General features: G+C 28.1%; 2 protein-coding genes across 4 annotated transcripts in view; one reads left to right on the forward strand and one right to left on the reverse strand.

The window, feature by feature from the left end:
• LOC107438043 (mitochondrial import receptor subunit TOM40 homolog 1) overlaps positions 1 to 5,905 on the reverse strand; it is a 25,788-nt gene extending 19,883 nt beyond the window's left edge. The window contains exon 1 of the mRNA XM_016050203.3: positions 5,590 to 5,905. Coding sequence (XP_015905689.2) covers positions 5,590 to 5,749 — 160 coding nt within the window. The 5' untranslated portion in view covers positions 5,750 to 5,905. The remainder of the gene's footprint in view (positions 1 to 5,589) is intronic.
• Positions 5,906 to 5,947: 42 nt separating this feature from the next.
• On the forward strand, positions 5,948 to 21,162 carry LOC107438044 (methyl-CpG-binding domain protein 3). 3 transcript variants are annotated; one of them, XR_015435987.1, is made up of 6 exons: positions 5,948 to 6,082; positions 7,592 to 7,812; positions 8,891 to 8,981; positions 13,331 to 13,485; positions 15,509 to 16,983; positions 17,074 to 18,138. XR_015435987.1 is itself a non-coding variant. In XM_043050903.3 (6 exons), exons 2-5 carry the CDS (start codon positions 7,612 to 7,614, stop codon positions 15,596 to 15,598), a joined length of 537 nt encoding a protein of 178 aa, XP_042906837.1. In that variant the 5' UTR covers positions 5,948 to 6,082; positions 7,592 to 7,611; the 3' UTR covers positions 15,599 to 15,600; positions 20,983 to 21,162. The 3 variants fall into 3 exon arrangements, 2 of the variants coding, with proteins under 2 accessions (XP_042906837.1, XP_087025664.1); XM_043050903.3 differs by lacking the exon at positions 17,074 to 18,138 and adding an exon at positions 20,983 to 21,162 and having other exon boundaries at positions 15,509 to 15,600; XM_087169538.1 differs by lacking the exon at positions 17,074 to 18,138 and adding an exon at positions 20,983 to 21,162 and having other exon boundaries at positions 5,996 to 6,154; positions 15,509 to 15,600.
• The last annotated feature ends 1,533 nt before the right edge of the window (positions 21,163 to 22,695 follow it).

Genomic DNA, 22,695 nt, shown 5'->3' on the forward strand with positions numbered 1-22,695 from the left:
ATTTTTTGATTATAGTAATCAATTACTTGTAATCGTGATTACAACTTTCAAAAAATTTTGATTACAGCTGTAATCATGATTACAATTTCGATTACAGTAATCAATTACTTGTAATCATGATTCCAAGTAATTGCGATTACAAGTAATCACAACGAAACTGATTACGGGTAATTATGATTACAAGTAATCAAAATATATGATTACATGTCATTATGGTTACATGTAATCTAAATGCACGATTACAAAACTATTGTATTCTTATAAATGATTATATTTTACATTAGATAGTATAATGTATTTTATAATGATACATTTTGCACGCATTTACATGTACTGCATTTTGTACGTATTTGTATGCGTACAAATGAATGTAACTAAAATGTATGTACGTATGATTTTATCTAGTGCATATGCTGAGACATTTTAGTTTCACACATATGTACATACACTTATATTGTAAGTATAAAATATATGTATGTATGTATATAGCTAATAATTACGTATGTATCTGCAAACAATGCAGACATGTACATTTATATACAATGAATATATGCATTTTATGCAAATATTTGTGTATGTAAAATGTATATCTATGTTCATGTACACATGTATATACAAGTGCTTGTTGTTTGTACAAACATACATGCATTGTCTGTACGATGTATGCCCCATGCATGCATGTATTTATGAACAGTATAATATATGTATGCATGTACAATATAGGTATATATGTAGTATGTACAATATAGGTATATATGTAGTATGTACAATATAGGTATATATATATAGTATGCACAATATATATAGTTAGTACAATATATGTATTTATACATGTACATGATATGCATGTCCAATGTATGGATGTACATATACACAATATGTTCATGCTCAATGTATGTATCCCAATATGCATAATACATTTGAGTACGATTGTACGTACATTGGGCAATTTATATTTTAGATATATTCATACATACATTCGACATGCATAACATATGTACATACACACATTTGAGATGCATATATTGTAGAGATGTATATACATATAGCGTACTGATACATATTCATATAATGTACATATACAGTACATATGTGCATAAATATATTGAGCATAATTCTTACGTACAAATTTTACATGTGTACATGTATGCTATCCCTATCTATGCATATGGTGCAATGTACATATGTCCAATGAATGTATCCACACATGTACAATGCACGTATGTTCCATGTATGCATATCCATTTGTGCTATAAATGCATGTACAATGCGTGAATGTTTGTACATGCATTGTACATGCGTACATACATTACACGTATACATATGTACAATACATTTACGTCTAAATATGTGTACAATGCAATAAATAAAATGCATGTAAGTTAACTTATAATGACTCAAGCAAGTTAAATGACAAAATCAAACGACATTTAAATTTAGTTATCAGCTTTAATTATTCTAAGTCATTTTGAAATTCTTTGAATAAAGAATTATTTTCAGGTATTTTCATGAATTGTTTGACAATACAGATTTATTTATTTTTTATAACATAATGCATGTTTTATAGAAATTTTTTAAATGGCAAAAAAAACGGTAAATTTTATGTGTGAAAATAATATTTAGAAATTTAAAATAAAATTATCGCTTGCTTTCAAAAAATATGAGGTCGAGTTTTATAAGCCTTAGAATAAATTTTAAAACAAACTTTAATATCTTTACTTATATAATTTTTTTTTAATATATGCGCAATGTATGTGTATATTGTAATGACATATATTTAAATGTACGCATGTATTTATACATTACTTGTAATTATGTATATGTATACGTTGTATGTACATACGTACATTGTGCATATAACTATTTTTTTGTACATCCATGCACTACATGCGCTTAAGTATTAACAAAGTATGTAGTTATACAAGTACATACGTACGTTGTACATAAGTACATACTTTGCTCGTACATATATCGATGCACTTGTAAATGTATGCATTTTATTACCCGTAATCGTTTTCGTTGTGATTACTTGTAATCGCAGTTACTTGGAATCATGATTACAAGTAATTGATTACTGTAATCAAAATTGTAATCATGATTACAGCTGTAATCAAAATTTTTTGAAAGTTGTAATTACGGTTACAAGTAATTGATTACTGTAATCGACTATGTAATCATGATTACAGTTGTAATCAAACTTTGTAATCATGATTACAAGTAATTGATTACATTTTCGCTCTACACTGATATAATCGAAAATTTTGATTACTTAAAATCGCGATTACTTGTAATCGTGATTACAAGTAATTGATCACATAGCTGTAATTATTTGTTATCAATTACAGTTGTAATCGACGGCCAACTCTGGTATGTATATATGTGTAGGTATATGTTGTTGTAGTTCATTTACGTCGAACTAGAGCTGCACAATGGGCTATTGGCGACGGTCTGGGAAACATCCCTGAGGATGATCCGAAGACATACCATCACAATTTTGATCCTCTACAGAGGGGAGTATGTATATGTATATATATATATATTAGATGAACCCAAAAAGGGTTCTATTTTTTTAGTGCTCCTCACACTATTGTATTGTTTTTTTTTGCTTCGGCTATATTGATACAGTATTAGAAAGCACTCCTTTTGCGGATATAATCGTGTGAGCTGATGAAGAGATTATATCTTTTCTTAGTTTTGTTTTCCAAATTTTAATAAATTTTATTTATTTCTTTCTTTTTTTTCTTTTTTAGAGGTATTAAAAATTATGTTTTTTTAAATGCTTGAAAATTATAGTAAATAATTTTCTTCTCTTGTCATTATTTTTTATTTTTTTTCCATATTTTCTCAATTTTTTACCTTATTTTATGAGTTCTATATACTTGCAGCTTATGCGCAGTTAATAAAACTTATTTATTATTTTCGTTTTCTCTTTGTTTTTTGTGCTATGTTATAGTGATCATATTTAAAGCAGCTTTAGCGCTTGATATTATCTACTATTACCTTACTTCCGTTTTCTTTTTGTTTCCGTTTTTGTTCGGTTTTGTTTCTATTGTGCTATATATATATATATATATATATATATATATATATATATATATATATATATATATATATATATATAAAATATAATATAAAAATGTTTAATTCATATTAATAATAATAAATAATAATAAATGTTAATATTCGGAATTAATTTACAGATACCATTATCATTACAAAAATGCTAAAAAATATTAACTAAATTTACTTTAACTTTTTAAACTAGATGTGAATAATATTCTGGAATAAAAATTATCAACTCCTGTATCAGTGTTACTTATATAGAAAAAATAGGATTTGAAATGAAAATCTTTAAAAAAAATAATTAAAACATCAGCAAACCTTCAAGTACCCTCTTCATAGTAAGTGGTAAGAAATTGCCTGACCTCGAGTGTCCTGTTTTAGCTAACAAAAAACTATTTAAACATTTTGGAAGCATCAGAATTATACGGAACAATATCTTATTTGTTTAAATAGCAATGGGGAGCAATATCTTATTTTTTTAGATAGCAATGTCAGAAGCTTAAATATGTACATGTGCAAAATAGTACTTTTTGTGCATAAAACCCCTATAATTTCAAAACTATTTTGTCGATCAATTTAAAGGATTTAGCGTAAAAAACTAAATGCGTTCGTCATAGTCCATTTATTAATTCGCAACAAAAACGGCTTTTAACAACAATAAATTGTTTAAAGAAGTATTTTTATTTTCTCACAGGAATTTCAGATCAAAACACAATTGACACTACTGACTGTTATTGAGAATTCTTAATTTTTGAAAGCTAACTCATATTTTTCCCAGTAAGTTTTCAAAGAAAAGAAAAAAAAAAATCACTGAAACAGTTAAAAAATAATTGTTACGAAAAAAAAAAAAAATACTTGTCAGCCATGTTTAAATTCAATTTCGCGGCATTTTTTGCACACGGTACTTTCTTTTCTCGAAACAAAGGTGTAGCGTGAGGGGGGAACACGCTTTTTTTTTTTTTTTTCAGAACTGCTCTTTTATTTTAGTTACATATATAGTATATATATACATTTATTAATAAACATACGTTAATATAAAGAATTAATATGCATATATACAAAAAAATTAAATAAAGAAACAGTTTTCTATGAAAAAAAAGCATGTTCCCCCCCCCTCATGCTACGCATATGGAGACACGTGAACGACCGTCATCTTGTTCAGCAATTGGCGGGTAATTTAGAGCGGTCATTCAGTTTTGCTATAATGTTGAATAGGCATGTTCACGTGTAATTTTTCCCTATGTTATAACGTTTGGCATTTTTAACTAAATTTTATTATTTCAATTTTCGAATTATAACTTCGACAGTACTAATAATTTTAATTTCATTTTTTAGAAATTACCCTTCTGCATTTTAATTAAAGCATAGTTATTATTTTTTAATATGAAGTCAATGCCGAGCAAAAGATTAAGCTTTTAAAAACTGTATTCACCAAAATTTTATAAATTATTTATAATCAACTTAATAAATTTGTGATCCGATAATTGAAAATCAAGAATATGCCTACTTCCTCCCCCCCCCCCCCGGACATTTTTATTTATGTCTTTCCTTTTCCTTCAATACAGCCGTGATTTATTTATATATCTAAGGATAATTTCATTGAAAGAGTTGGTAAGTAATTTTACAATAAGTTTGAACTTCATTTTTAAAAGAAAATACTTAGTTTACGTTTTTATTAATAATATTAAGTGCTTAATTAGTTCAATTAACTCGAGATTTGTTTTTTAAATCTATTTCCTTTTTTAGAAAAACTTCACCAATTTAGAATAATATGTAACAAGAATTTATTTTAAAAATTATAAATACTTCTTCTTTAATGTTTAATTACAATAATTGAATTGTCAGAACAGTGTTGCATGAGTTAGAATAAAGGTTTTGTTTTAAACGTATTTTGCTAATCAATAATTTATTAACTTTAAAAGAAATACTAAAAAACTTTTTTTTGAAATATACTCATTTAAAAGATTGTTCTTTTCCTAAATTAAAACTAAGTCTCTTTGTTTTTATATTTGTTTAGTTTCCAGTTCAAACAAAGGGAAAGGATCAGGTTTGTTTCTTTCATAATTCAAACAACTCCTACATCATGAAGCCCATCCCACTCCAGACGATTTGTGAAAACGTCATTTTTGCCGTTCTTGGCCACGCCCCCTCAAAAAACTCCCCGCAGGCACTCGTAGGGATCTCGCCAAATTTTGGCGTAGATCACGATACGGAAATCATCCCCATCCGAAGTTACGTTTTGCTTTTTAGCGTAAAAAAAATATAGAAATTGTGCGTAAACGAAATCGTAACGAGAACGCAGGTAGTAAAAAAAGAAGGCGAGGTTCTATTGAGAGAGACATAATACAATTAAAAAGGCGCTAATCGGAGATTAAATTTGGTTGAGAAAAAAAGTTGGGGACAGCTTATTTTCTTATCTATTGTAAGGGATGGGATTTTATTGCTCTATCCAGCTAGATTCACTTTTGGTAGGTAACATCAGAGCTATTTACTAGCAAATTATACTACAAATTTCTTAATAAGTACCTTTGCACTTTTTATGTAGATCTTCAAGTGAGCCAGGATTTTGATCAGTGGAGTTTTGCTGAGAACTTTTGGGAACATTTTCTTCAGCCGGCATATTTGGTGATGGTACAGGTTCTGCTAGAGGTGGGGGAGCTAGTCCCGAAGCAAAAACATTACCCATGTTTTTACAGTAAAATGTAAAATCCAAATTAAATTAATTGGTTTAAATGCTTAAAATAGGTTAATTTACTACTTTATTACATCAGTGATAAATAATAAATTGTTGTGTTTCAAGAGCACGGAGTGGTTGAGTTGAGTTGTTGTGCAGTGATTAGTGAAGCTATTAAACTCCTTCAACTTGCTTCTAGCTCTTTGTATTGAAATATTAAATATTTAATTGCATTCTACTCTTTAAAGGGACAGAAATAAACTGTAAAGATCATAAACAATCACAATTCGAAAAAGACAAAATAAGATATTTAATGAGCTTTATCGGTCTTTCTTGGAGGGAAAAGTAGGTTTTTAAGGTTTAAATTTTAAGTAAAAATATCATTAAAAAAAGAAACAGTAACGCTGACATGTCAGAGTAACACTCTTCAAAAATACTTATTTTCTGTTCAACTTATACTGTGCATGTTCTTTATACCTTTATATAATGAGTGACTTTCTTTTCTATTTAGAGAAAGTTGTGTTTCTTTTATATTTATAAGATTGTAGAATTGTTTTTTATATTTATAATGAGACGATTTCATTATTTCGGAAAATATATAGATAAATTCTTTACTCTTTATTGTGTAATCAAGATATAAGCTTTCGAAATTTCTCTAAATGATGAAGATGTAATTTTAAAGCATCATTGCATAAGGAAGCGTATATTTTTCTTCTTTAATTAAATAACGTTAAGGAACCAAGGGACCTTTTCGTATCGTGATCTCCTATGCTAACTACTATTGCCGAGCGTTCACCTTAAAATGTGGTGAACTGGGTTCGAAACCCAGGGATGGTTGGTCGATGCCAATTCCGTACCTCGCTCACACCCACCATAGTGCTGATGTAAAATGTCCTCAATGGTAGACGGAATGTGGGTATTAGTCTCCTTGCTGTCAGGCTAACTGTGGAAGTTTTTTGTGGTTCTCCTCTCCATGTACCGCAAATGCGGATTAGTTCCATCAAGAATTCCTCCAGTCAGACACTTTTTTCCTAGTACTTGATCCAGGAGTTCTCTTGTCTTCTGTATTTGGTTCAAAGTTACAAGGCTACAAAGTTGAACATTAGTAGTCTTAAACTCAAAACTGGGTTGGCAGTTCAACAGCGGTTGTAAAATTTTAAAAAAAAATGATCTAAGGCCCTTGGATCCTACGATCTAAAGTACTTGGCACAAAATGTGCCAATATTACATCCAACCTCTGGGGGTACTGATCCAGGAGTTTCCTTGTCTTCTGGATTGGTTCAAAATTATAAGGCTACGGAGTTGAACGTAAGTAGTCGTAAACCCATGAAATTGGGTCGGCTGTGCACCGACGGTTATAAAATAAAAAATAAAATAAATAAAATATTACATCTAAAACAGGGTTGCTGCTCCACATGGAGAATAGGGAAAACCTGAAAAATACAGGGAATTAAATAATAATCTAAAATAACTGTGAAAATGCAGGGAATTTGGATTTTTTCCTTATAAACTGGGATTTTTTTTTCTTCTTTTACAAAATGTTGACCCCTTAAAGTGCAAATTATGGATTATTTAAAGACAGTTCAGCTAAACTATACTATTTCATTTGCTGCATCAATATTTTTTTTATATATGTTGAACTGTTTTTTATTGCTCTAAGTTTTTCCAGCAATTAAAACTAGTATTAGTTATCCTAATATAACTCACGCATTTGCCCAGTGATTTTGTGTTTCCTCTTAAGATATTGTGTATAATATATGCACGGAACTTTTTTTCTAGATTTGAGTGGCTACCCTGTGAAAATATGAAAGTTTCAATAACATTTATATCTGAGATAATTGTTTGCTTTTGTAGTTAAATGACCAAATTGAAAGATGCTTTCAACTAAGAGAAAGAGAGAGCAAGAGGAAACGAAGCAACCAGAAGTTGAAGCTCCCCCTAAAATAAGTGCCGCAATAGTTTTACCTATCCGGCAAACGGCCTCCATTTTCAAGCAATCGGTCACTGTTGTAAGAAATCAGCTCTCCAAGGCTCACTCTGAAGTTGCTCACGGACCTCAAGAAAAACCTAAACAGGTTTATTTTTTCATGCTTTCTAACTTATTTTTTTTTATGAAAGTAATCAATTAATGGTGCTTTAATTTTGTTTGTTTCTTTATTTAACACTCGGGTAGCACTCCGGATATGTCTTTTTTTAGTTGCCTTATCCAAAATCGGTTAAGTTATTTTATTCCTTTTTATATGCCACATTGTATTTTTTTTTTCTTTCTTTACTTTTGTATATTGTTATAGAAGTAGATTTTTTTTGTGTTTTAATTAAACTTTATTATATGAATTTTTTTTAAAATTGCATTAATTACTTTTATGAATCGCCTAGTGTTTCTATCACAGGAACAGTCCTGCAGTGGACTGATCATAACGACACAGTTCCCTGTAAAACACTGAAGTCAAACATCACTAGCTGTGGTTAGTAAGCAGGTGGGTGACCACTTTGATCAGGCTAAGTAGGGACCGAGGGTTCACAGTATCAGTCTTCAGATCATCTTTGGGTTGTTTTATCATGATTACGTAAAGTCTGAGCTGAGGTATTACCTGTTCCAGATGAGTTATTACCCAAAACAATCAATAATAAGGCATAATAACCCTTACCTACTAACTTAGTGTGCTACAACTCTTTACTTTCTCTACCTCTATATTTAAAGCGTGACAACTCTAAATTATTTTGGAAAATATAATTTGCTCAGGTGTTGCCATTGAACATTTAGGAAGTCTCGTGGAATAAAATATTTATTAAAATTGTAGTAAATGGTGACTGATGCACATTAAATCTCTTGGGTCACGGAGTCCTCAGTGTTCCCGTAACAAAGTATACCTCTGGGGGTACTGATCCAGGAGTTCCTTTGTCTTCTGGGTTGAATCAAAATTACGAGGCTACAGAGTTGAACATTTGTAGTCTCAAACCCGAAATTGAGTCGTCTGTTCGACGACAGTTATAAAATAAAATAAAATATTGGCTTTTCTAAACTGCTAAAAATTATTCTTAGAAATTTTATAATTTCTTTAAATGAAGTGTTGCAAAAAATTTTTTATTCTAGTTTTCCTTATTAATTTTATTGAAAATATTAGTTTTCTCAATTGTCTTTTTATGTTGCAGGTGTTCTGGGAGAAGCGTTTACAAGGTATTTATGCTTGTGATAAGAAAGGAAAAGTAATTGAGCCTTTTGAACTACCCTCAAAAATTAAAGGTATACTAAAGAAGAGATTTTATTGGCTGCTAAGAACATTTTTCTCTAACATGCTGTATTATTGTTGAAGTATATTATTTATCTATTATCGTTGTTGCATGGCTATTTTCAGCAGAAAAAAAGGTTACTATTCGTAAAATGAAACAGTACTGCAGTACCTAGATTAGTAGATTAAGCACTTATTACTACATTTATTTAAGTATTGCCATTAATAATAATTTAGTGATTTCTTACTACCCACCAAAAAGCCTGGAATTTAATGTATAAATGACAGGAAAATATTTTTAAATTAAATATGTGCATGTATTTCTATAATCTAATCTTGTTGGGTTTATTATAGAAAAAATTTTTTTTAGAAAAGTAAAAATAAAATTTTTATTTTTTACATAGTTGGATATATATTTAAAAAAAATTGTGGTTTAAATGCACATACAGCTTTAATTATTTTATTTACAGTTGAATGGAATCAATCAGACTGGGATCTCAGACCCCAGGGAATTATGTAAATTTTATAAGGTTACCAAATTAGAAAATAAATAAAAGAGAGAGGGAAAATTAAACGGTCTTGTAAGCAATCTTGTATCTCTAAGGAATATTATAACCCTTTTTCAGTCTTTCCTTTACATTTCTCTATATAAAGTAAAGAAAACAGAAAATGTAGTAAAAATAGTGATGTAGATTACATATCTTTTGAACTTATTTGTTTTAGCTCTCAGTATATTTCAGTTGTAAGAAAAATTACATTACAGGGCTTAAAAATAATGGTAGTTCGAGATCACTAAAATTTGAGTCAGACCACTATAAAATTACTCGGGACTGGTATGCTATTTTAATCTGTTTTTATCACAAAATAGCATATTTCATCTTAATAGTAGAATTGCACGCTCTAAGTATTATGATTTTTCCTTTTTAAAAAATATAATCGAGTCAAGTAAACACACTCGTGAAAATGTGTATAAACTAATGATATTTTAATTACTGAAGCACCAAAACTATGTTTTTTAGTTACTGGAACACCAGATATGTGGATAAGTTTTCTTAATATCTACCCCAGCATTATGAATATTGTGTGTAATTTTACTCTTAAAATGAAAGAATGTAAAATTTTGTAAGAATTATTTGAAAAAACATTTCTTTTCCTTTAAAATATTAATAGTTTATCAATAAAAGTTATATTATTAAAATTAAAACATTACGCTACTTAAGTCAATTTACAAATGATTAAATGAAACATGTTTTATAATTAAGTTTTCATTTTCAAATGTAATTTTTTTTTCAAATCTTTTATACAAATTGGAGAGAGAGAATTTAAGATAATTAGTCAAAATTAGAGAATGTTATTTAATTGCTTCTTGAAATTTTTTTAAGTTGGTTCCTTTGTGAGTAATGCCTGCAATGGAGATTCTACAAATTGGATTAATGATATTGAAACAGCTACAATAGACAGTAAATGAAGTAAATAATTATTTTACAAACAAATATTTTGAAATTTAAATTATTAGTTTTTGCCTTAAACTTAAAAGTACATTGCTAGTTTTGCTTTCATTAAAAAATTTAAAATTTACGAAAACATTTTAAGCAGATTTTGTTGACATTGTTATGTTTTTATGTAGTTTAAAATATCCTTCATTAATATTTTTTCATATGTAGTTTAAAATATAATCTTTGTGTACAGTGTTTTTTTAATAATTACATAAAATAAATTCACATTTTGTTTGGGAAAAAACTATTTCTTTCAATACACTGGAAAAAAGTGAAAAACATCTGAAGACACTAGAAGAAACTAAAAATGACCAAATATAATTGTTTAATGATAACTATTTAATGAATAGTTCAAATTTAAAGATAAATTAAATAAGGAATTTTACATTTAAATTTTTTTTTTAAATTATGTTTTAGTTGTATATGGAATTTTAAAATTTTTATAATTTGTTTTAAATCTAGTTTTATGTGTACTTATATTAAACTGAATATTCTGTAAAGAAAAATTATCTGAGAAGAAGAAAAAATATTACTTAAATAAAAGATTAATTAAAAAACGTTAATTTAAAAACTATTACTTTTTCAAATGTTTTTTTTTTCTTCAACTTATTTAAATTTTCTTAATACTGGTGCATTTTTTAGAAATTTAGATAGCAATTTTGTTTTCAATTAATTATCTTTCATTCAAACAAACTGATATTATTTAACAGCTAAGTGTAAAGAAATAGTTTTTCACACTAAAGTTATTACAGTAAAATCCTAAGCAAAATATTTAAAGTTATTGAAATGTAAACAAAACAACAACAAAAAACTTTGCCCCAACATTTGTATTTGAGTACATGCAAGTTTTATTTAAAATGATTACTTTATAATTAAAACTTTACAGTTTATCACATGAAATTTTTAAAATTTTAAGTAAATTAATCATTGATTTTAGCTTGAAATTTGGTAATTGAAAACTCTTAGGTTTGTTAAAAAAATATAATTAGGTTACAATTTTATGATAAGGTATGTGAAAATGAAACCTGTATTGCAAATATCTATTTGTAAAGACTTTTAGCATTTAAATAACAACATTTGATTATAAAAATTATTATTCTGTTTGCGATTGTGAGTAATACGTATCAGGGTGCTTAGTAATTTTATGTTTTTTAAAAGCCCTTAAAGGTGCTTTTTTTTATTCAGGGTTTGTAAAAAGTGCTTAATTTTCTATCTTTTTTCTTTGCCGAAGATTTTATTTTCCTTGTCGAAACGATTGTCGTTCTAAATTACAAAAGGTGCTAAATTACAAAAGATTTTCACAATATTCCCCACAATATTTATCAGAAACTAGTTATTTTATCAGGATTATGTAAAGTTTTTGAAAATATTTTTGAATTATACTGATTTTATGTTTATAAATTAAGAGCTTTAAACGATAGAAAAAATAATTTATATTACTGCACAGATCCGAATTATGAATTTTAAGTTATTAAAAATATCTTTTGAGTGCTTAAAAAGTACTTAATAGGTGCTTATTTCTTGTTAAAAGTTCTAGCTACGCACCCTGTGTGTGATTTGTAGTATAATACAACATATAATTTTTTTAAATATTTAAAAAGAAATTATGAAATGAAGTTCTACTTTGCTTCTTTATGTGAAAGGTTAAAAGAAACTATACTTGTTTTATTTTCTTAAGATATTGGTTAAAATTATTTTCCTTGTCAATTTTTTATTTTTATTTTCACTTATTTGAAATATATTAAAAAAATTTGTTTAACACTCTATATTTCTTCATTAAAAATTTAGTTTCTTCCACTTGAGTTGGAAGTAACTTATTTCTTCTGGAATGATTTTTTTTCCACTGGTGAAGAAACTTGCCATTTATTCCATAACAGCTGATTCATATTTTGTATCAAGTATCAAAATATTTGTATATATTTATTTATAAACGTTTATTTTGATTGAGAAACAGTTTAGCGAAAAAGAATCAAATATAATAAAAATATCACGCAAAAAATTTAATACTCTCAACAAATTATTATACTCAGAAATATTTTATTAATGAAAAAGCATATGAAGTATCAGAGTCACATGGTTTAATATTATATAAAAACACTCTCACATAGCTGCCAACTCTACTGGATTTTGCCAGTTTCTTTTGATGTTCTGGTTTAATAAAAATTCTCCTGGTTTTTATGCATTTTTAAAAATTCCCTAAAATTGAGTAAGTTTCCTAAAGAAATCCATATTGAATTAGAATATTTGCACAGATTATTATTTGCTTGAATGTTTAAATAATTGTAATTAATACATAATGAAGTGAGCCTCATTTATTAAAATCCGTTTAAAACTTTTTCGTTCTAAAATTTTGAGTTTATCTTTATTCAGAAATCCCTTTTTTAATTAATTAAAAATCCTTTATCTGTCTTTGATGAATTAAATGCCTATTAGTATTCAAAATTATGAGTAAACATAATGCCTAACATTTCAAGTTCATTTAATGTTAATCATGACAAGAAAATATTGAATTTTTTTCTATTTTGGTGGCTATAAAAATCCTAAAATTTCCCATGTGTAAAATATTTAGTATCTTTTTTTCAACAATTATCATGAAATTTGTAAAATCTACTGGATTTTTTCCCCATCCATGATGCTCTCGTTTTATCCTAATGTGTATAATTATTTATATTTCAGCTGTTGGTCTGCAATTGGGGGAAGAGACCATATTAAGAAGCATTGTGACTCTCATCTTATCCTAATGTGTATAATCATGATGCTCTCATTTTATCCTAATGTGTATAATCATAATGCTCTCATTTTATCTTAATGTGTATAATCATGATGCTCTCATTTTATCCTAATGTGTATAATTATTTATATTTCAGCTGTTGGTCTGCAGTTGGGTGATGAGACCATATTAAGAAGCATTGTGACTGCTTTACACATAAATGGGCATGCTATCACTGGACAAAACAAACCAAAAGCACTTCTTGATAAAAGTCCTGGAGTATACATTAATCCCACCCAACCATTGGTTCTGGTATGATGCATTCAAATTATATTCTCAATGCTTTTACAAATTTGAATACAAATATTACATAGTGTGTTCAAGTCAGATTTTCATTAGAAATCATTGGGTGTACCAAGAAAATTTTACTTGACATAATCCTGGAGTGACATTTGCAGGTTGAATAAAATTTGTGCAGTCAGTAGTTTTTAAATAATTTACGTTACATTATAGTTCGATAATTATCTCCCTGTATATACAAGGGTTTCAAAATTTTCATAAAGTTTGATATAAAAGGCAATGATTGTTATTTTCCATTCCATAAAAATACTGGTTTTCGTTCATAAAAATAGTAGACTTGTGTATATATGTAATTAAAGAGACAAAAAGGAATTAAAGAAAAGAGATATTATTTTGAGTTATTACTATAGTTATAAAAATATCCTTAACTGAAATTTTGATTATTAGGAAATTCTAACGTATTATTATTCTAACGTATAACTATGTTTTCCTAATAGGAAAACATCGTTATACATTAACATGATCATGTAGAAATCCTAATAGGAAAAAAAAAATCCTATTAGGAATTTTTTTTTTATTCATAGACAGTGTAACGTCCCATATCTGGACGTCCCTTTTCCGGAAGGGTCGATTTCCCGGACACTTTTTAACAATCAAAATAAACAAACATCTCTTATCTTCCCTCCTCTTTAAAAAAAAAGTCTTTGGACATGTTTTTTCCTTCTCTAGCTTCTAGTGATTCATGCATTGAACCCGTAAATCAACAGAAAGGGGAAGAGAAGACCTCACAAGAGCGTTGAGTGACCATAAGCGATGATCCTCAGGTATGCAGGGAAGGAGGGAGATTTGTTTTCAAAAGAGCACAACTGAGTCCCTCCCCTCCCTTCTTTCCAATGCAGCTGGCTAGTAAAAGAGGCATTTCCTGGAACCGTTTTATTAGAGTGAAAGTTAAAGTGGAGGGGGAATCAATTTCAGTCACACAAGAAAAAATAAAGAGAACCCAATCAGCATGCCACGCCTTTATGCTTCATTGATAGCCAATGATGGGAGAGAAAATAAGAATTTGTTACTGCCCCGCCCTCAACTTGAATGACAAATAAGGAGGAAATGAATTTTCTTCTCCACCTATCCACCGTAATGTCAAAAATGAGAATACAAAATTTAAAAAAAAAAGAAACATAATATATTTTGCAAAAATAGAATGAGATATCTGTTAAACCCGACAATTTCCACATATATATATTCAAGGCTTGCTTCTGTCTCCTAACAGACATGACAAGCAGTCTTGTTTCTGTCCGCATTTGACTTAGAACCCCCATGATCTTAGTGGCCATTTTCACTTGAAATTCAGCAGGCAATGATTAAACTCAAAATTTCTAGATTTCTATTATTTTGTTCGAAGAGGCACAAGAAAAAGCACAAAGAAAGAAAAAAAAGATTTTAAATTAATAAAAAAAAATTATAAAATCTAATTTTTTGTAAAAATCTTTGAATTTAAATGTTGAATTAAAATTTAGACTTTTTGTTAATTATAATTTTTGAATTAAGCAGTATAATATATTACCTTGCACAAATCCAGTTTTCGAGCTTATCCTAGGTATCGAACAAATCAGATGTGTCACTTAACTTTAGTATGAACACCCCTAAAAACATATATTCTACTACCCCCGATTACAGTTTAATTTCATATTTTGTAGAATTAAAGTTGAATAATAACAGAAAAGTAACAGGACTCAGTTGCACAAGTTTATTTGGGTTTTTTTCTTATGGACAAACATTTAAACTTACTACTTCTTGTAAACTATTTCCTCTGTAGAAAATTGCCTGATTCTTTTTGCGATTTTGCATGAAGAGTCTAAAATATGCAGTTGATTAATAAGTTTAATTTGTACTGGGTGGTAACAGCTTATGGGGTAATAAGCCCAATTTTTGTTTAGTAAAAAATATTAATTTTTGCCATATGTATCTCTAATATTTGTAATTTGAAATAAACTTTTGATTCAAAATTAATATTTTTGATGAATTTTTTTCATAGGGACTTCATGTTACAGACGAAGACATTGATATGCAGGAGCAAAAAGTTATAGAAGCTAGGGAGCGGCTGAAAGAAGCTCTGACTGAATAAAGGCACGTTATATGGATTATTATTATTTTTTTTACAATTTTTGTTATAAACAGGATATTAGCATTAAACATCATGGAAAGTCATGAATTTCAGTATTGAACAAAATTTGTCATGAAATGTCATGATTTTAACTATTTTTTTAAAGAAAATCATGGAAAGTCATGGATTTAGGTCGCTGAAAAATCTAATTTTTAAAATGGAATTTCAAAATACCTCCACCCCATTTTGTGGTGTTCCGAATATCTGAATTCGTAATAAAATCCCCGCTCACAGTCAGATTTTCTTAAAATATAAAATGTTTTTATCATGTTCTTTAAAAGTTATGGCGTTCTTTCAAAAAAGGAAAGAAAAAACATCATTTCTAGAACTAATTATCTTTTAAACTTCTGTGATTTCAGAACTTTTGTTATAATTTATTTTTTATTTTATCAATTTGAAAATCTAGCTGAAGCAAGCCAGTCATTGGCGATTTTTTGTTATTCCGAAATGAGAACAGAAAAATCAGGAGTATTTGTTTCCTTTCGGATGAACGAGAAACGTATCTTTAGAATGTATTTCTGCAGAAAAAAATTTCAGCTATTTTATTGCTTCAACTCTTTCTTTACTCTGTTTTTTAAATTTAAAATCTATAAATATGAAGATGTAGAGTATAACAGTTTTGGTTATACCCATCATTTCAATTTATGTTATTATAATGCTTTTTTAAATTTATTGCTGTGTCTTTGTCTGAGAAAATAGTAACTTCATTAAGTCATGAAAAATTCTTGGAATTAGTCATGGGTTTGAAAATCTTAAATGTAGCAGATACCCTGGATTTACCTTTGTTAAAAGCCTTTAAAGGTGCTTTTTTTATTCAGTGTTTGTAAAAAGTGATTAACTAAAAATAAACTTCTCTATAAAAGGAGCTTATTTTTTGTTGAAAAATCTGACTTTACACTCTGTAATAGCAACACAGGAGAGACCACACACACAACCATAAACTTAATACAACCCTCATAACAATTTTTCACATTAAAGGGTATTTTACTACATTTTTAATAGAGTTTGTATACTACAGATTTTATATGCACAGTTGCATTTTCTAGACTGTGATATGCAGAGAGCAAAACATAGATTTTACCCTAGAAATTTGTTAGGGAATACGATAATCTAATATTTGTAGTAGTACACAAATTCCTCATGTTCCACATAGATTTAGGTCTATTTTAAGTTATACATAGTTGCACATGAAAGTGAGATGAAAAAAACTCTGTGCTAAATTTTATGTGCTTCACTTCTGAAAAAAAGGAGGCACTATTTAGTATTTCTGCTATGTAACATTAAAGCAGTTAATAACAATGGCTTTTATTTTTTTTATACATCATGGTGCGTAGCGTTTTTAAAAAGTGCTTAAAGGTGCTTATTTTCGATTTTCATTATTTAACAGCCCTTAAAGGTGCTTATTTTCGATTTTCATTATTTAACAGCCCTTAAAGGTGCTTTTTTCTTTGGGTGTTTTTAAAAAGTGCTTAATTTTTCCTTTTCAAAAATAATATTTTTTCGTTACCATGTCGATTTTCGCCAAAAGCGTGTTTTTTACATTGTTCTATACAAAGTTTTCACAATTCATTCAACCACAATCTATTTCAGCCTTCCATCGGTCCGTAGCGTATGAAAGTGCCAATCATTTTGCATGTTTGATGAAACACTTGCGAATCCGTATGTGCGTACACTTAGCTGTGTACAGTGAGATTATTGCCTTCTCATGTGCAACTCTGCTGCCTTTTGCAAGAGATTCTCAATTTCAGACTTCATTTTCCACCCTCTGATATCAAACCGAAAAATCTCTCGATCATTTTATAAGGCTAATATAATCAAGAAAAAGAGTTCTTTGTCAGAAACTAGTTACAAAATTATTTTGCATTTTTTTGAATGTATATAGTGCTTGAAAATATTTTTTAAGTGCTTAAAAGGTGCTTATTTTTTGTTGAATGATTTGGCTACACACCCTGTAGATCCTGTAATTGTAAGAAATCTTAAATTACTAAATTTATGAGTCTATTGATTATTACGTTATGGTTCTGAAAAAAATGCAAAATGTATGTTACGCTTAAAGTGTAACACTTATTATTTTTAACATCACTTGTAAAGAACTGTGATTCCGACATTCCTCAATCTCTAAAGAACTATATCGTTTCAATATTTGTTATTTACTTCTAGGTTTATTTTGTTTTTAAAAGATCAATGAGTAATTTTCTTTTTTATGCTTAAAAAATTATGTCTTTTTTTTGTTTTGTTTAAGTTCTCTTTTGTAAAAAATATCATTTTAAGTAATATTAGAAATATTTTTGTTTTGTTCTTTATTTCAATATTAGTCGTAATTTTAGCTTACTGTGTTATGCATTATAATTGCTGGTTTTATTTATTTTTTGTGTAAAGAATCAACTTTTTTTGCACTTTAAATTGTTTGTTAAATTCTAAATTTTCTTATTATCTCAGATTTCCTTTAATGATATTGACTACAAAAGTATGAAAAGTAATAAATTTCTATTAATACTTAATTTGAATGTTTTGATTTATCAATGTTTTTGAATAGATCTCTCATTTCTATTCAATTAAGTTAATAACATCCATATAAGCTTGCTAAAAACAGAAATATCAAATTGCCATCTGTTATTTTTGCATGAAATTTTTATATAATATGCAGTGTAATTAATTTGGCACACTATGTTAGATGAACTATGTTAGATCATCTATGTTAGTATGAATTGTGAACTGCATAATTATTAACAGCACATAAAGCAATAAAATAGATAAAAACTAAAATTGCATTTTAAAGAAAAGCACATTTCTTTTAAAATTAAGGTGTAATATATTTGTATATTACATATGTCTTATTAAGATTAATAAAAACATGGTTAAAAAACTGTTTGCCTATCAGACAGGCTGGTTTCTAAAGAGTTATGTATAAGGTAATAGTAAAGCATATTTACTTGAAAGTGATCTGTTTTCTAAACCTTTTTTCTGTGTGTCCATTTTTCAATAACTTGCTGTTGATAATGAAAAAAGAAAGAACTTAGTTACGTTAATAAAAGCTTGAGCTTCACCCTTTTACTCTTTATGCTTTAATCATTTTTATTTTATTATAATTCATTTTTTAATTCTTTTTCATATGTAAAAAAATTATTTTTTTTAAATGTTTGAGATAAACTAAAGAAATAAAAAAGTCCAGAAAAGAAAGAAAACTTTTTTTCAGAGCTTAAAACTTCCCCCTCTGAATCAATTTACAGGGTGCATAGAGTTTTTAAAAAGTGCTTATTTTCGTTTTTTAAAAGCATTTAAAGGAGTTTTTTCAACGGGCATTTTTAAAAAGTGCTTAATTTTCCCTTTTTCAAGATGAAGTATTTTTTTTATTTAAAATGTTGATTTTCACCACAAATTATGCAAAAAAGGCATTGTCCTATTAATTGTTTTCTCATTTAATTCAACCCCAATCTATTTCGGCGTACGAAAACTCCTTTCGTTAAAATACTGTGCATTGTGACGCTGTTTAAATTTAGGCATTCTTATTGCAGAAACCTATTTTTTCTAGGAGAATGTGAAAAACTGAGTGAAATTGTAAAATAAAAAAAAACTAAAATGGCTACAGTGAATAAATTTAGAATACATGAAATTTTTCTAAACTGAGAATTAAAAGAAGATTCTTTTGCAAAATATAACTAAATGTGTTAATTTCATAAATATAATTTGATTGTTAAAACTAATTTTAAAATTTAAACTTATTGTTATGGTATATTTATTATTGAATTAAAATATATGGTCATTAAAATCAACTGCCATGTAACTTTTTTTAATTCAAAATGAGTTTGTCTATTTTTAAAATATTGTTTTAAAATTCTATTTAAAATTAGTTGATATTTTGCTTACATAATTTCTTCTCCATTGATCCTATTTTCATAAAAGTTTATAATTATTTTTGTTTGAAAAATTCAGCATTATTCAATTAATAATCAATGAAGTAAATTCAATTGATAATAATTCAGATTAATTAATAATAAATTAAGTAAATGTAATTAATATTAATTCAGTAATATTCAATCAATATAATTCAGTAGTTTTCAATTTTATTTTTGACTATGGATAAAATATCATAATGTAAAATTTTGTTTTTACTATAAAATTGTCGCTATAAATATTAAAATACCTAAATTAAAGTACAAGTACAATAAAAAAAAAATCATTCATGAATTTACAAAGATAAATTTTGTCAATAGAATGATTAATTTAAGTAAGATATGAAGTAATTGCAAATACAATCCTTAACATTTATATTTAAATATACTGACATAAAATTTAATTATTTAGTGTTTTTTTTTATTTCTGTAATAAAAAGTTAAGATAGATTATAAAATAGATATATATTAATAAATTAAAAAATATATAAAAATATTATAAAAGTTAAGATAGATAATTTATGAATACTTAATTTATAAAGAAATATTTTAGAAAGTTTATTACTGAATTTATTAAGTAATATTTTAGATTTACACTTAAACACATCCTATTAGGAATAGTATATAGCTGCATGCATTTCTTAACTTCAGTCTCTATTATATTCTAATCAGTTTGCAGTTACGAAAATATATATTTTTTTAAAATTAAATATTATAAAAAATATATATTTAATTTGATCAATATTTAAGCAAATATATTTTTTTAATAATGCATTCCTGTAAAAGTTAATATCATTATTTATCACATAATTCAGAATTAAAATAAAAAATTTTCTTTTGAATAAGCATTGCAAACTGCTGGCTTGTTTTTCAACTGGAAAAGAAACTTCCAATTCATTGATGAAATGCCTGCTCACACTATTGTACAGTCAGACTTCTGTTTAACTAGCTACCATTTCTCTATTTTGCGATATTTTTTTCGGAGAACAAAAAATATTTTTGAAATTTCTTCGTAAAATAACTTCCAAATAGCGAAGTGAATTTTCTATTTAACAAACTTTTCTTTGAGATCCACTTTCCCAAAATATTTCAAACTTGTTACCGCATTTTATGGTGGAATTATTTTATATCCTTGAATTGATTTTTGAAGCCACTTAACTTTTAGGGAAAGCAGTAAAATCTTTTTCCCTTTAAGTTTGCATTTCAAACGAAAAACTCAGACAAAATTAACAGATTTTATCGGTAGTAATTAAACTTAAAAACACGTGGTAATGTATGATTAAAATTACTTTTATAATAAATGCATCTATTATTTTTTTCTATATTTTCTCTACTTTTTGAACTTATTTTATGAAATTATATAGCTGCAGCTTATGAGCAGTAAATAAGTACTATCTCTCTCTCTCTCTCTATATATATATATATTTGTAAAATCATGTTATTTCTTTTCAGAATTCATGGAGAAGTAAATGCTACGTGACCACAGAATTAATTTTTTTAAACGCACAGATTTCAAATGTGTTGAAACTGAAGGAACATCTTTTGTACTGATTCATGCTATTTTATTTATTCATATGTAAAAATAATCATACTTTTTGTAAATAAAGCCTATGCAAATGTAGTGTAAAAACATCAGAAGATCGATTGAAGTGTGTCATGTTTTATCAAGATAGAACATCAGATTTGATTACATAAAAGTTTAAACATTAATTACTGTAACACTGTTTCAAATGATGTCTCTCATGGCTTAAAGGGGAGTATAGTTAAGGAGCCCACAGGCTTTACGATGAAGTCATACATACCTATCTTTCATACATTTTTTAGTGCCCTACGAAGCTGTGCTGCCAGAATTTAAGTTTAAAAAGTAGATGGTCCAAGAGTTAAGATTTTATGCATTATATTAAAAATTTCGTCAAATTCAATATTTTGCTTTAGCTCAGATTGAAGGTCACGTGATTTATTTTCCCAGAAGATAAGCGATTAAAAATGGTTGGAGTAAAAGAATTTTTTTCTCCATCATACTCACGAGTACAATTTGAGCCATAGATACGGAAGGATTCTGGACTCCGCGCAGCAAGACAAATTAAGAATCCTGAAATAAAGCTGATGCCTTTTCAACAACAATAAAAAAAAATTTCCTTTTTCTTTTTTAAAGATAAAGAAACTGCAAACTTTTCAGTATCGTTTTATTATAGAAAAAGAAAAAAAAATAGCGCAATTTTGCGATTTATAGCGTTTCAAAAATAATGAGTAGCCCAAATTCGATTTTCAGTAGTATCCGACTTTTAAAAGTAGCCCAATCTGGCAACACTGCTACGGAAGGCATAGAGATCAAAGAGTATGTGGGTGAAATCTTTAATCTCCTCCGACGGGACCGAGAAAGGTTCTCGTTAACGAGTAAAAAATAGGGCCACTAAGCTTTTTCTTGAGCTCAACATGAAAGCGTAGCTTAGGTTCCACTACCCTATTTGGTTTCATGTCCTGGAGTGGTCTGTTGTAGCATATGTAAATACCAGCAGCATTTTTTCAGTTTGGGTTTTCTGACCAAAGGTACCTAGAGCATCATCAAATGCCTATTTCTGCCATGTTTAATTTTCGATTTATATTACTCTCTTCATATGAATTTATTACTTTGCTGTGGCGGAACTTTTTTAGTTTTTTTTCCCCCCAAGAAAATAGACGTGTCCAAACCAGAGGGTCCTGCAGTGGACAGATCGTAAAGACGCTCTTCCCAGCTGATCACCGATGTCAAGCACCACTGGCTGCGAATGGGTGACCTCTTGGATCAGTCTGCTTAGGGACCGAGGGTGTCCGGTATGGGTCCTCGTTAAACAGTTCTACTGTAAAGTACTCGACTTCGCTTGCAGGTCGCCGAGCTACCGAAGCGGGATGCCATCCTCTCTGCAGGGGATCAAAATTATGATGGCATGTCTTCGGATCATCCTTAGGAATGTTTCATTTACCGTCGCCAATAGCCCATTGTACAGCTCTAGTGCGACCTAAATGAACTACAACCAAACCAGATGCTGAACTACATCCGAGTGGAATAAATCAATCATTGTTTGGCCTATTCATATCTCATTGGATAGTTGACCATGTGAAGCTAAGCATAAATAGTGCTAGAGGTTATAATTCGTCGTAAGACTTCTGGGTTAGTACTTCCGA

Source organism: Parasteatoda tepidariorum, chromosome 8 (assembly GCF_982258835.1).
Source record: "Parasteatoda tepidariorum strain Cologne lab strain chromosome 8, Ptep-v5.0, whole genome shotgun sequence".
NCBI lineage: Eukaryota > Metazoa > Arthropoda > Arachnida > Araneae > Theridiidae > Parasteatoda > Parasteatoda tepidariorum.